The sequence below is a fragment of the Gadus chalcogrammus genome, chromosome 1 (genome assembly GCF_026213295.1).
Source record: "Gadus chalcogrammus isolate NIFS_2021 chromosome 1, NIFS_Gcha_1.0, whole genome shotgun sequence".
NCBI classification, from domain to species: Eukaryota; Metazoa; Chordata; class Actinopteri; order Gadiformes; family Gadidae; genus Gadus; species Gadus chalcogrammus.
The window spans coordinates 5,627,191-5,640,991 of NC_079412.1; the positions used below are offsets into that span (position 1 = coordinate 5,627,191).

General features: G+C 46.8%; 1 protein-coding gene across 2 annotated transcripts; it reads right to left on the reverse strand.

Moving 5' to 3' along the window:
- Window positions 1–402: 402 nt before the first annotated feature.
- Window positions 403–13,553, reverse strand: LOC130374189 (inositol hexakisphosphate kinase 2-like). Of its 2 annotated transcripts, none has more exons than XM_056580868.1 (5): window positions 12,737–13,553; window positions 8,361–8,553; window positions 6,048–6,256; window positions 5,167–5,342; window positions 403–4,638 (listed from the first exon to the last, which is right to left on the reverse strand). In XM_056580868.1, exons 1-5 carry the CDS (start codon window positions 13,017–13,019, stop codon window positions 3,955–3,957), a joined length of 1,545 nt encoding a protein of 514 aa, XP_056436843.1. In that variant the 5' UTR covers window positions 13,020–13,553; the 3' UTR covers window positions 403–3,954. The 2 variants fall into 2 exon arrangements, with proteins under 2 accessions (XP_056436843.1, XP_056436912.1); XM_056580937.1 differs by having other exon boundaries at window positions 405–4,638; window positions 6,048–6,226.
- Between the last annotated feature and the right edge of the window lie 248 nt (window positions 13,554–13,801).

Here is a 13,801-nt window from a genome sequence, read left to right on the forward strand (position 1 = left end):
ATTAAGGTATACTTGAGGCTGACATCTGGTGCCAGTGTTGGACCTTTTCTGGTCCAGCATAGGGCATTCTGTGGACATACTGTTGGCTGAGATACCGTAGCATTATGGCCTATCCATGGACCTGCTTCGACGCAACAGATGTGGACCACTCATGGCCTGTCATTCTCTGCTGCATGTGGGCCGGCTGGAAATGGATTAACTGGGCCAGGCCGACTTTGCCATGTTGGGTGAGGTTCGTCATTTGTTGTTAGAGAACATATGTGGGCAAGTTAATCTGAGGAAGATCTGCCCACATAACCCTATCCACAATCGGCCCACATGTGTTGTGCCATCCCATAAACAGTGCCATCATTGCCATGGCCCGCATTCTGTAAGCAGGCCTCTTGGCAATGCCAGCAGTGTCAGCTTGATGTCACATTTGAGCCAGTGTCATCTGCTACGTGGTCCCGATCACACTGATTTCCAGCCGACCTGGCCTGAGTCAGGCCAGTCAGAACCGGTTATCTACAATGAGGCAGCTTTGATGCGATCTGGTAAAGAGGAGCGCCCTGTGGGATCGCTGTGGTTTTGATTTTCATAGACAACCAAGATGGCTGCAGTTGATGGCTGTGGTATGGTTTGTTTAATCCCCATCGAGACAGTATTAAACAAACTCGAAAGTGTTCTCTCTCAGAATCCTTTCCAGTTCTGAATCGTTGAAGTTTTTGTTGATAAGAAAGAGTAGTAATTTACCAAGTTTAACAAATCTCAGAGCTATGTCAAGCGTTATGTGCTCTGATTGATTTTAGCCAGGTCTATCAAATTGCGTCCAGAGGCATTTTGGTCTGCGCCATTGATGTAACTTTATTGACAAAGCCCTTGGAATTCGAAAATTAACTGGGGTTATTCCAAAATAATACACATTTGTATATGTATTTGTACAATAGATGCCAGGCAATGTCAGGCGAGCAGAACTAGGAACTCAAGATTCAAATTAAAGCCTATTTGTATAGAAACATGTTGTTTGGTGGTTGTTGATAAAAGCCTGCTTTGAATAACAAATCCAGTCTAGCAAATGCTCAAATCACATCCTCATACCGGTTATCCTTCAGGCCTTTTGAAATGAGGTGATTTTTATAGAGAAGCTCCAAAACTAATAAGATTGAGCCTTTATCAAAACATTGAGAAACGGAACAGATATTATTTTAAACCATAACATGAGTGACAACTCATGTTATTTTGAGTTATTGTCAAAGTATTTCTTTCCTCGTGGCTATTTTAAGGACACTTCAGTTGGTTCAGGCTCCAACTCCTCCAGTTTGAACATGTAGGACTCTCTTCTGTCCTGCTGATTCCAGCTGAAGCACATAACCCTGTCACTGTTGCCATAGTGACGCTAAACGCTGCTTGCCACTGGACTCCATGCAACATGCAATCCTAAACATGAAAGGGGCCAGTCCTACAGTCACACGCGCAGTCACACAAACTCAAAGAACCGACAATATCAACTGGAATCTGAATCATGCATAACACCCGTGTATGGTTTAATGTATGTATTGAAAAGCACATATATAGACTTACAATACCTCCACACATACATTTGTATGAAATATAGATATAAACTTGATAGATAAAATATATTATATCTAATAAAATGATGATTATTATGATGACACATAAACAACCACACAATAGGATGACAGAATGAGTGCACAAACAACACACTGACCTTTGTGCTGTTACACAACTCCCACAGAGCCTCCCCCCCATCACCACCACCACCTGACTAACCCTCCATCGGTCTTCTGCTCCAGCTTAGGGAACCTCGCTCACTCTACAGTGTCAGTCCGTCAACATCTCTCTTATCTGTCCATTTTCCAGCATTAAAAATACATCAGATTTGCATTAAACAGGGCAGTATAACAAAATATCTCACTCACACACACACACACACGCACACACACAGCCTAGAGCGCTTCATCTAGCTGACTTTAGCTACAGATTAGCACTGAGCGTCTTTACGCGGAAGACTCCAGATTGTCCCAGAGCACCAGAAGCTGGCCTACATCACCACAGAGTCACTTGATAACAGCGTTATCCAATGAACTCCAAACAACCACTGCCCACCCAGGAATAGACACATATACATACAATCATTTGCTTATCTTGGTGGATGTCTATTTAGATTAATTTTTTCAATGTTGAATAGACTAGAGAACTACACATTCAGAGCAAACCCCTTCCCAAACAATACTTTTAGTCAAAACCAGCCTTTGGGAGCTATTGGCTCTTCATATATTAGAAATAGTGCCATATATCCTACGAACAATGTTATTATGTAAAAGTAGAGAGGACTATTAGGGGTGGGACAGAAACATTTAAAAACATGACCCACAGTGCTATTTTAGACCCATACGCCATTATAATCCTGGAGCAGATCTGTCACATGCTACTAAAAACAGGGCTGCTAGCAGACGCGCAATGGTACGCTTCAACAATTTTTCCACTCAGCAAGTCATGGGATTGGCACTCAAGAAATATTGAGTTGCAGTTCTTGCAGTTCTTCACCATCATCATCATCATCATCATCATCATCATCATCATCATCATCACACAAACTAAAGGAGTTGCCTGACAATAGATAACAAGACAAGATGGTTTTCCACAAACCAAGTCTTTATTTCTCCTTCTGACCAGCGGTGGACAACACAGATATACAAGATAGAGGTATCTGGAACATGTTAAATAACAATATTTATTAATATCATTATTGTCACATTAATAACATGGAATGTAGCGTCCTTCATTGACATTCTTATTTTGTTTTTAGCTTTTGTTTTTAGTTTTATCTTAGGAAACAAGTCAATAAATAAATAACTCTATAGGATCTGTTTCTGAACTCTATATGAATATAGTCTCTTTAAAATGTAGGGAGGGGGGTGTTGAGGGGAGGGCCGGATGAGGAGGAGCTGGAGGAGGGATCAGAAGGAGGAGACAGACCACGGGTCCTTCTGCCATCCACCGCCTCAATACCAAACCCACCACTGTCTGTCTGTCTGTCTGTCTGTCTGTCTGGCTGACTCAACCACAGCCCACAACAGGCACCCAGTGTCCATGTGCGGGATGGTCAACCAAATGTCTGCCGCTTTCTTTGGAATGAGACAGGGAGCTAAGGGTGGAGGGGGAGGGATGCATGGGTCGAGAAGGGGCCGTTATTGTCCCTGACGTCAGCCATGCTCTATTGTGATAAACATGAAGCTAGGAGGATTCAACCGAGAACTTTTAAAGTTAACAAATAAAACAAAACAAAACAAAAAAAAAAGAATAGGAAGAGGTGCCAGTCATTGGACGCTGGCTTAGTCACTCTACACAAGAACCAAATCCCTTAGAGTCTAGACCAACACTATCGGGAAACCTCCAGAACGATACCAGCACCAACGCGGGGGGTTTTCAGCCAGAAAGGGCCAGGGTTAGAGTCTCAGTTGGTCTAAAAAGCGTTTTGAGTGGGATATTACTCCGAGTGGGATGTTACTGAGCCTATTAGATAGGCTGGGGCCTATCTGCAGGAGGTAGTGTCAAGCATCGAGGTTTATAAACCTTGAACCTTAAAAGTTAAAAACTTGAAACAAAGCAGAAAAAAATAATCCCTTAGTATCCCAAAGACGAACACGCGTGAATGCGACACAAAGAAGCACCAAACATGCTGACCGGGAAGCCGGCAGGTGGCTGGGAGTCTCCTCGACACAACCGGACAGGAGACACCAAAACCCCAGGTACAACCTCTCCCCTTGTGCAGAGACCAGTCACACTTTTGTTCCCAGAAGGATCAAAAGTGTGCTTGAGTGTTTGTGTGTGTGTATGTGTGCGCATGTAAGGCTGGTTATATGTGTGTGTGCATCTATGTGTTTCTATATGTGTGTGTGTGTGTGTGTCTTTGTAATGTAAGGCTGTGTACATGTGTGTGTGCAGTGGGGTCTAGTCGGAGCTGTGCTCCTCCAGCTCTGAGATGATGGTGATCAGGTTTTGGAGGCCAAAGATGTAGCCGCTGTCCTGGCCCTCATGGACCACGCTGTCCTCCCGGTAGTCCCGGCACGTGGTGTGGGCAAAATCTATCATCCGCACGTCCACCGAGGGCCGGCGGGGGTCCGAGGGGCCCGCCCTCTGCCGGCCGGTTGCCGTGCCGCCGCTGGCACCGCCGCCGGAGCAGCTTGCGCTGCCGGGCGGCGGGGAGCCGTGCGCGAAACCGAGCGCTCCCGCCACGCTGACCTCCTCGCCCTCGCCGTCCTCGTTATCCTCCTCCAACGCTCCTGCCCCTTCGTCACCCGCCTTGTCCTCATCGTCCTCGTCCTCGTCTTCCTCCTCCTCCTCCTCCTCGGAGAGCCCGTGCTCCGAGCGGCGGCGGCGGGCGGCGTGCCCGGGGCGCGGCTCGCCGTCGTAGATGATGAGCAGCGAGCTGGAGTAGAAGCGGTACGACTCGCACGCCGCCAGCGCCGCCTGCATCTGCTGCAGCCGCCGCAGGACGGGGGAGAGCAGCTCGCCGCGCAGCCGCAGCCCGTCGTGGAAGAACTGGAACAGGGCCTCCTTGAAGCCCGGCAGGCTCAGCTTACGGCCGTGGTACTTGTTCATGAACATCAGCTGGCCGGAGTCCGAGCGGTACACCTGGGGGGGGGGGGGGGGGGGGGGGGGGGGGGGGGAAGAGAGAGAGAGGGGGGAAGAGAGAGAGAGAGAGAGAGAGAGAGAGAGAGAGAGAGAGAGAGAGAGAGAGAGAGAGAGAGAGAGAGAGAGAGAGAGAGAGAGAGAGAGAGAGAGAGAGAGAGAGAGAGAGAGAGAGAGAGAGAGAGAGAGAGAGTTATTGGGACGCTCAACAGTTAATTCAGTCTCATTGAGAAAACACACTTTGGTTTGATTGCTGGTGAACAGGAACCAGATTCATGATGTCAATATTGATGCAATATTATGAATTGGATTAAAAAATGTAATCTCCTGTTTCCAAACTATTGAACGGTAGTGTATTGCGTAACACACTAGTTTGAGTTCCCTCTCAAGCCGAGCCTCCCTGAGCCCGGTGGGACCAGGGCGACGAGGCAGTGAGGTAATCAGGTCCCATAGACGGCTGAGAGAGTGGCCTGAGCCCCCCACCGTCCCCGTCCTCCTGGGATGGGGGGGGGAGACCCCCCAGAGGACTACCTGCATGCCCCCCAGCCGGACCCCGATGGTGGCCGACGTGCTCTGCTGACACTTGCGCATGTGGAGGGCCTTCTTCTCCTCGGAGGCGTCGTCTCCGTGCTGCCGCGTGCCCATCTTCAGGTCCAGCACGCAGGGCACGGCATGGCGCCACGTCAGGTTCTCCAGCAGGATGAACCCTGGGAGGAGGCCGGGGGGGTCAAGGGTCAAGGGACAACACCCCCATGTTTCGGACGTGACCGCGCCGCCCCAAAGCAGAACACCCTCACTCACACCAGGACCCCCCCCCCCCCCCACTGACTGTATAACATGATAACATTAGAAGTGATCTGGACACGGCAAAGAAACTATCAGGAGTCCAAGGAGATCACAACATCCCAGACGATATGGAGCCTCATCAAACCATATCCAATGATAGGGGGCCGGGGCTATTGTTTTTTACCAGGCCTGTTATTGGAGCATGTGAAGCTGGAGACAGAGAGAACAACTCTCTAAAAGGAATTACTCGCCGATGGGCAAGACCATGGCCACCTTGGTGGCTAGGTATCAAGACAACAACAAGCTCAGCTCTGGTGGGACCATTGAGCCCCAGTGGGCCACCACAACAAGGGCTAAGCTCGTTTATTGACCGTTTATCTGACGGGTTATCAGTCGATGGGATTTGAACCGGTCAAATAAATTCTCGATGTGAGACTGTGAAGGGCCTTGGACAGCATCAATTCTCCACACTTATAAGACAAAATGATTCTAGGCCTCCTCTACTAACGTTCTGTTTTATTAAATCGTATGGAGGTTAACACAGGGTGGTATGCTACGGTTAAGTTCCCACACACACACACACACACACACACACACACACACACACGCAGGCAGCTGAAGGATACGGTACTGGTTGCGCTGCTTGGCGTTGTCCTTCATGGTCTGCAGGTGCTTCTGGTGACACTGGAGGCTCCAGGGGTTGTGCTGGGTGAGGGCGCTGCTCTTGCTGCGCTCCAGCCGGTAGTAGAGCACCTCCGCCTGCTGCAGCCACTCCAGCTCCACCTTCTCCGCCCGACGCTGGACACTGGAGCCACATGGAAGGATTAGGAGTCCGCTTTTACCAGGAAAATACCAGGGAAAAACAGGGCATGTATCTCTGGGTTTATTATTATTATTGGGTTATGTTTCATTTTATTGATTATTTATTACTGGGCAATGTTTATCTGTGATACTTATTGAGTAATTGTTAAATCTGTGATATGCAGATTTCTTAGATCTTATATGCTTTTGTCTCCGCCCACGTACCCGGGGAAATCCCGGTAACTTCCTTATAGAAATAAGGTGACGATTGAGGAAACACCGTATCACACTCGTGATCAATTACTCCCCCTTTCCAGGGGTACAACAACAGCTTAAGTCCATGGTATTGGTAAAGTCCTTAAGGTACCTTGACACTAGGCGACAAATACCCCCGAAAGTAGTGCTGAAACAGTCAGCGGGGGGGGGGGGGGGGGGGAGGTGATACTGATTGTCATGTAATGTTGGGTCTGAGGACCCATTTTTGACAAACACAAACCCAGGATTCCTTTCCTTGGAATTTGAAATGGCTCAAACAACTGCTGTCCTTTTACCAGCAAAAACACAGGCTTGTAACTGTGCTCGAAATGCTTGTTTCAGATAAAATCATGTGTGTAACCCCCACAAGGTCCCAGTCGCAGTACGGACCCAACAGCGAGGCAAGACGTGCAGTTTGAACCGCCAAAGTCATCCCCGACTTTGAAAGGATCCTAGTCGGCAGGGGCCTTTAATCCCATTTAGTCTCAAAGGGTTTCACAGGCAACATGTTACAACACAAACCCTAAGCCTGAAATCTCTTGAGGGCAAGGAATAACTCAAAGAGAAGAAACACAAAAGAGGTCTGTTAATTCATGGTTTTGATTGTTATACAGGACCCGGGTGACCACTATATAACTTCTCTCACTTCTACTTAACAATGCTAGACATTATAGTCCCTTCACCTCTGCGTGTGAAGGGAGTACAAGTCCGCACCTCCGGATATCTTCATGAGTGACACGCGCGCTCACGCAGGTGTCGTTTGCCAGAAAGTGCACGGGTTGGATTCCTGACTGGTCTACAAAGAGTTGAGTGTGATATTACTCCGTGGCCCTGGCACTTGGAACGGGACTGTGCTCTGCAGCTGGGGCCTATCGCCGTGAGGTAGCACGGGTGTGTGCCTGTGGTTGTCTGACTGTGTGTGTGTGAACCATTGTGCTTATCTTGGGTCCTGTGAAGCCTTTGTCCCGATGCCAACGCCCTGTGCTATGGTGTCACCGTAGCAGTATTAATAGCAGCATAATGGGCTAGTATAGTACGCTGTCCTAGTAGCTAGGAGGAGCCCTGTGCGTGACTGTTGTTGACATATTGTTCTCAGGAGCATTGCCAGCCTCCAGTAACTCGCTGGATTGTTTGCATCAGCCTTTACGTCAGTGTGAGCCAGCTCTCCACACGCTCCCGTCACCATCCTGGAGACATAGCATTCTCTCTAACCCTAATCCAGCAGTCCTATGTTATAACATAGTAAAACTACATTCTGTTGAGATATTCTACCAAGATATTTGCTCAAGTTGATGGATGAAGTTTTCAGAAAAGGATTTGAATTAGTATATTCATAAGGCCAGTCTGACAAGTGTTGATTTGAAACCTTTGCAGACACTTTAGTTTACTAGTGCTGGCCACGTTGGTGTTATCACGCTTGCAGATGCCATTCTCCAGCAGCATGATTGTTTTAAACAAACATGAAGCGAAAGAAAGTGAATATATTTATCAATAATTTTTTAAGATCTAAAAAATATATATACATTTTGAATATATTCAGTTGTTGTTAGACATGCACTTTATTTATTTTGTTAATATTTGTATAGTTAAAATTGCACTAATTATTTGACTGCTCAGTTGTTGTTTTGACAATGTTGTTTAGCACTTTATTTATTTTTTAATATTTGGTTAGTTAAAATTGCCTGTTCCAGGTGTTATCTTGAAGAGCTGCTTATTTATTAATTATATATTATTATAATTACCCCCGGTCTGACGGCAAACCCCACCAGTAAGACCTTTTACCCTGTATATATATCAATCTTAAGTGTGATTTGTGGGACAACTCTAAAGCTAGGCACCCCTACCTGCCGTCTTATGTCCACCCTCCCCTCTCTCCCTCTCACCTCTCGTCCTTGTCTTTCTGGGAGTTATGGCTGCAGACTTCCATGGCCTGGTTGTCGTTCACCCACTGGAGAATCTTGTTCTTGGGCTGGCCATCGACCGCCAGCTCCTTGGTCTCCTGGTCGCTGTGGAGCGGGTAGGCAATGAGGCACAGGTTACCCTCGTCATCCTCCTCGAAGCTCACAGAGACTACACCTGAAGAGAAAAACAGAGACACAGAGAGAGTGAGAGTGAGAGAGAGAGACATACAGAGAGAGAGACACAGACAGAGAGAGAGAGAGACACAGACAGAGAGAGAGAGAGACACAGACAGAGAGAGAGACACACACAGACAGAGCGAGAGCGAGAGAGACACACAGAGAGACAGACAGAGAGAGACACAGAGATGGAGAGAGATTAAACAATATAAAGTTGGGGGCATTCAAACCCTCAACTGTAAAGCTGATGAGACAGTAAAATTAAACGTGCAGTGCTTCTCTCAACTCCCCTTAAAGACACACACAGACGCTTCTTGACTCCTACAGCACTTTCTAATTTCAAGCATTCAGAATCCGTGGGAATGGGAAAGAACGATGAGCAATATTTCAATAAAAACACCAAAGTATAAATCCATGTATTGACATGGAAATCGAGAACCTAAACTCGAAAAACTAATGCTAATAAACATAATTTCATGTGGGTCCTATCAAACTTTAATAGTGGTATATGGGATGCCAGATGAGACACATTAAGCCAGAGACAAGACATTAAAGAGGTAAAGTAAGCAGAAGCCCCTCCCCCGACACCCTCTGTACGTGCACACACACGCACGCACACACATACAAACACACACACACACCAGTGGCGGCTGCTGGTCTTTTAAAGAGGGGAAGCTCATTTTTGGCCTACATCAAAATAGTTGTCAAACTGCCATCGTGTGCACCTTACTAGCTGGCTAGTTCACTCCGACCTAGCCAACAGTATAAATGAACGAACTAACGAAACGATATTAATCTCGGAACAAGGAAATGCGGAAAGTATGTTAAACTGAAACAAGGAAATACAATAAATGTGTTAAATTAATAATGGAAGCAATTTCGCCAAGCAAATACCAAGAAATGTGTTGCAGTTTGTCATGAGACTTCACTTGCAAAATCCGCGATGGGACTGAACTCAGATAGTGAAGTGACTGTGTATATCTCAAAATAGCTGTCAATCAAAAAGTGATTCAGACTTTCGACTGATCCTCCAATCATCACAAATCTGGGCATTTATCCAATGACCGTCGAGTTTCGAGGCAATGAAAAAAACTGTTCCATGCAGTCTCATTGAAGTGAATGGACGCTCGGCTTCTACGGTCTAATGCATTGACATTACGGGAATGTATGAGAAGTTAACAAAATCGAGTCAGTCTTGGATAAGATTCTCATCGAACTCGTCTTCGACATGAACATATTTTAACGAATTTGTAGTCAATGAAATGTTAACACAATACAATACATATTTGACAATTTAATGTTCGAAATTTTAGGGGAAGCTGAGCTTCCCTTGCAGTCTTAGAGAAATCGCCACTGACACACACACACCCCCACCCCCCCCCCCCCATGCTCCCAAGGGGCTTGTGCGAATCAGGGCTGTGTTTGGTTTCCAACCAGGAGGACAGACCAGTAGGCAGGTAGGACGCCGGCAGAGGGAAGACTACCCTACAGCCCTCGTCTGTTCACAGCCCCGCACCCGTGTTTTTCCTACTGGCTGATGTCACCATATCTCAGATATCACCTGCCACGCGCTCTGAATCATTTAGAATGGTGGAAAATATCTGCTGAGTATGTGCATTTGGTGCGTTGTGTCAGAGTGTCTGTTTAGTTGACTAAGCAGAGAGCACAGCATATGAACCTTAACCGGTCCACCAACAGTTCACATATCTGGTACTTCCTGCTTCACCTGGTAAAGGGACACCGTCCATTACGTCAACACATACATCCAGTGTGCGTTATTACATTTTTGGTATTGTGTTGTTCATTCTCTCTCTCTCTCTCTCTCTCTCTCTCTCTCTCTCTCTCTCTCTCTCTCTCTCTCTCTCTCCTCTTCTCTCTCTCTCTCTCTCTCTCTCTCTCTCCTCTCTCTCTCTCTCTCTCTCTCTCTCTCTCTCTCTCTCTCTCTCTCTCTCTCTCTCTCTCTCTCTCTCTCCTCTCTCTCTCTCTCTCTCTCTCTCTCTCTCTCTCTCTCTCTCTCTCTCTCTCTCTCTCTCTCTCTCTCTCTCTCTCTCTCTCTCTCTCTGTGTTGCCTCGTAACATAAGTACCAGAAAGGGACAACCCTGTGTAGGGTGTAACCAGGTCAGGCAGGATCCGCCCAGAGACTGGAACAGAAACACCTGGCCAGCGGCCACCCAACTATACCCTCTCTCTTGTAGCATCTTACATACATCGTCTATGTAGGCTACCTGGGGGGTGTAAGTAGTCCCTGCTACAGTACCCTCAGCTGGTCAAGTCCTCAACATACCACACAAATAAAGGATGCCAAGATCGTTTTTCTCAATTGCTTGGCACAATTCTGAAATGAGAAAAAAGGGATGGTCTGCACACTGTTTAAATGCTCAAGAAGTGGATTTATTAACAGGCAACGTTTACATCTCTAGGGATCTCCATCAGGCATTGAAAAAAATGGGTGAGATGACTTGTATCACATGACCCAAATGGGGACACCTGTCTAATCCACAGGGCGCACCCAAAAAAGTGACAAATGGCAAAACATGCACCCGAAGATACTGGCTCGCATGCATTGCATAAATCCATAAGAGTCAATGACACATCAAGAAAATATCTATAAATAATAAAATATAAAGAGAATAATTTATAATAAAGAACAAATAATAATCTTATAACAATAATACAATTAAGAATAATAATAATAATAATAATAATAACAATAAATATATTTTTTTAACTGTATGCTTCACAATAAGCATTTTTTTTAAACAAAATGCACATTGATTTATTCCTCATATATAAGCAGAGAAGGAAGTGTAAATTGCAGGCTATATACCAAACATGAACAATCAAAGAAAAGGTCTAAGGTCAAAATAAAATACATATTGAGGCCCTTTGGATACATGGTGTTTAACATGTAAAAAGCCTCCCTTCTAAGGAGCAGGTTATCTATGTCTCCTCCACATCTGGGAGTGGAGACAATTCTGAAATGATCATAAACATGTTCAAAACAAAATCTGCAAACCTCCAGACCACTAAGCACAGATTTGATTGTCTGATTGATTCCATTGTTGGAAATGTGAGTGCAAAGTGTGTAATGTAAATCCTTGAACTGTTCAAGGATTGCTATCATTCCGTTTGATACACAACAGCATTCAGATAGCTAGACAAAAATGTCATTCTAGTAGAGAAAACATTCAGTGTCTGTGAAGACTGAGATGTGGATGAAAGAAACATTTCCAGGGTCCACTGCCATACTTACCCAACATCTAAACATTTGACCACCATTGTTTACAGAATGCGTAGGGGGTTAATTTTGAGGTTTTTTTTTTATTATGAGTTAGTTAGTTAGTTATGAGTTAGTAATGCATGCTTTTGTGCTGTACCATAGAAGCAACATTGACCAATGCAGGTGGAGTCTGAGAATGTCAACACTTGTTGTTTCAAGAATAAGCCAAAACAAATAAGAGGAACTGTAATCATTGCACCCAATTACTTATTAAGATTGTGAGAGAGTGGTGGCTAACATGATGAAGGGGAACAGACACACAACGGAAAGGAAAAACAGCCCCACAACAGACATGAACAACAGCCACACAACAGAAACGAACCACTGCCACCCAACAGAATGTAACAACAGCCACACAACCCAATCAGTTCGTTAAACATGAACCCGTGTTGTGTACTGTACCTCTCTTGTGTTGTGCACTGTACCTCTGTGTTGTGTACTGCAACCCTGTGTTGTGTACTGTACCCCCGTATTGTGTACTGCACCCCCACTATACTTCTGTATTGTGTACTGTGCCTCCGTGTTGTGTAAAGTACCTCTGTATTGTGTACTGTACCTCTGTATTGTGTACTGTACCTCTGTATTGTGTACTGCACCTCTGTATTGTGTACTGCACCTCTGTATTGTGTACTGCACCTCTGTATTGTGTACTGTACCTCTGTATTGTGTACTGTGCCTCTGTATTGTGTACTGTGCCTCCGTGTTATGTACTGTACCTCCGTTTTGTATTGTGTACTGTACCTCCGTGTTGTGTACTGTACCTCAGTGTTGTGTACTGTACCCCAGTGTTGTGTACTGTACCCCATTGTTGTGTACTGTACCTGTGTTGTGAACTGTACCGCTGTATTGTGTACTGTGTGTGTGTGTGTGTGTACCTCTGTGTTGTGTTGTGTACTGTACCTCTGTACTGCGGGGTGAACTCCCTCATGGGCGGCGGCAGGCTCTTGTAGAACTGGTACTCTCGGGGGATGAGGGGCTTGCAGATGGTCTGCTCCCCAAAGCGCAGCACGCACGAGTGCCCCCCCACCTGGTGGATGAAGGGCTCAAGCATCACCCCCTTCTCCAGGTAGCAGTGCTGCGGCTGCGGCTGTGGCAGCGGCAGCGGCTGCTGCGGCTGCAGTAGTTTCTGCGGCGGCTCTGCGCCCGAGCCCCCCCGGCCCTGAGCATCCACAGCCGGACTCATCCTCCTCTGGTCCCGACCACGCTACCGCTGGCATTAGCCTCCTTGCAAGCGTGCACACACACCGTGGCAGGGAGTCGTCTCCGGGCAGAGAGGAGCTGTGCACGTTCACAGACGTGCACGCGCACACAACCACGCACGCAGAGCTACTCACTGAGATACAGTGTGGCCTGCCGGAGAAGGTGCTTTATGTGCGTTTGTTCAGGTGTTGTGGTCTCTAGCAGGACTCGCCCATCCGTGTACTCCGTGGACGGGCTGTTGGTTGTTGCAGAGCGGGGGGAAGGGGTCCTCCTGGTGAAACAACAAAGCAACGCAGGAAAGCGAAGATTTGATGGAAAAAAAGGGCTCAGCTCGGCGAAACTGTGTCCACTTCTCCTTTTTTTTGTGTCCTTGCGTAGCAGTTGGACTCCTGCGTGTTCCCCGTCGGTTAAGAGTCCAAAACAAACGGCTTAGGAGTTTAGTCCGTTGCTGCAGTGGCAGAGAGAGACAGGTCCTACTGATGTCTCCACTGCAGTTTCAGAGCGTCTGACAGCTGAACTCGCTCTACACTGTTAGATCTCCTGCTGCGTGACGCTGAGCCTGCACCCCCACCAATCAGAAGAGGCAGAGTAGATTTTTGGCCCTGAGCCCGCCTACTGTCTGCCTGATCAGCCAATCAGAAGAGGTAGAAGCAGAGCGTTGACTGGTGAACGTTCGAGGGAAAGGAGAGAGCAAACAAAGACAGGGAGGAGGAGGCTTGGGGGAGGGGAGAGCGAGTATGCAGAGAGCCAGTTAGCAAACACACG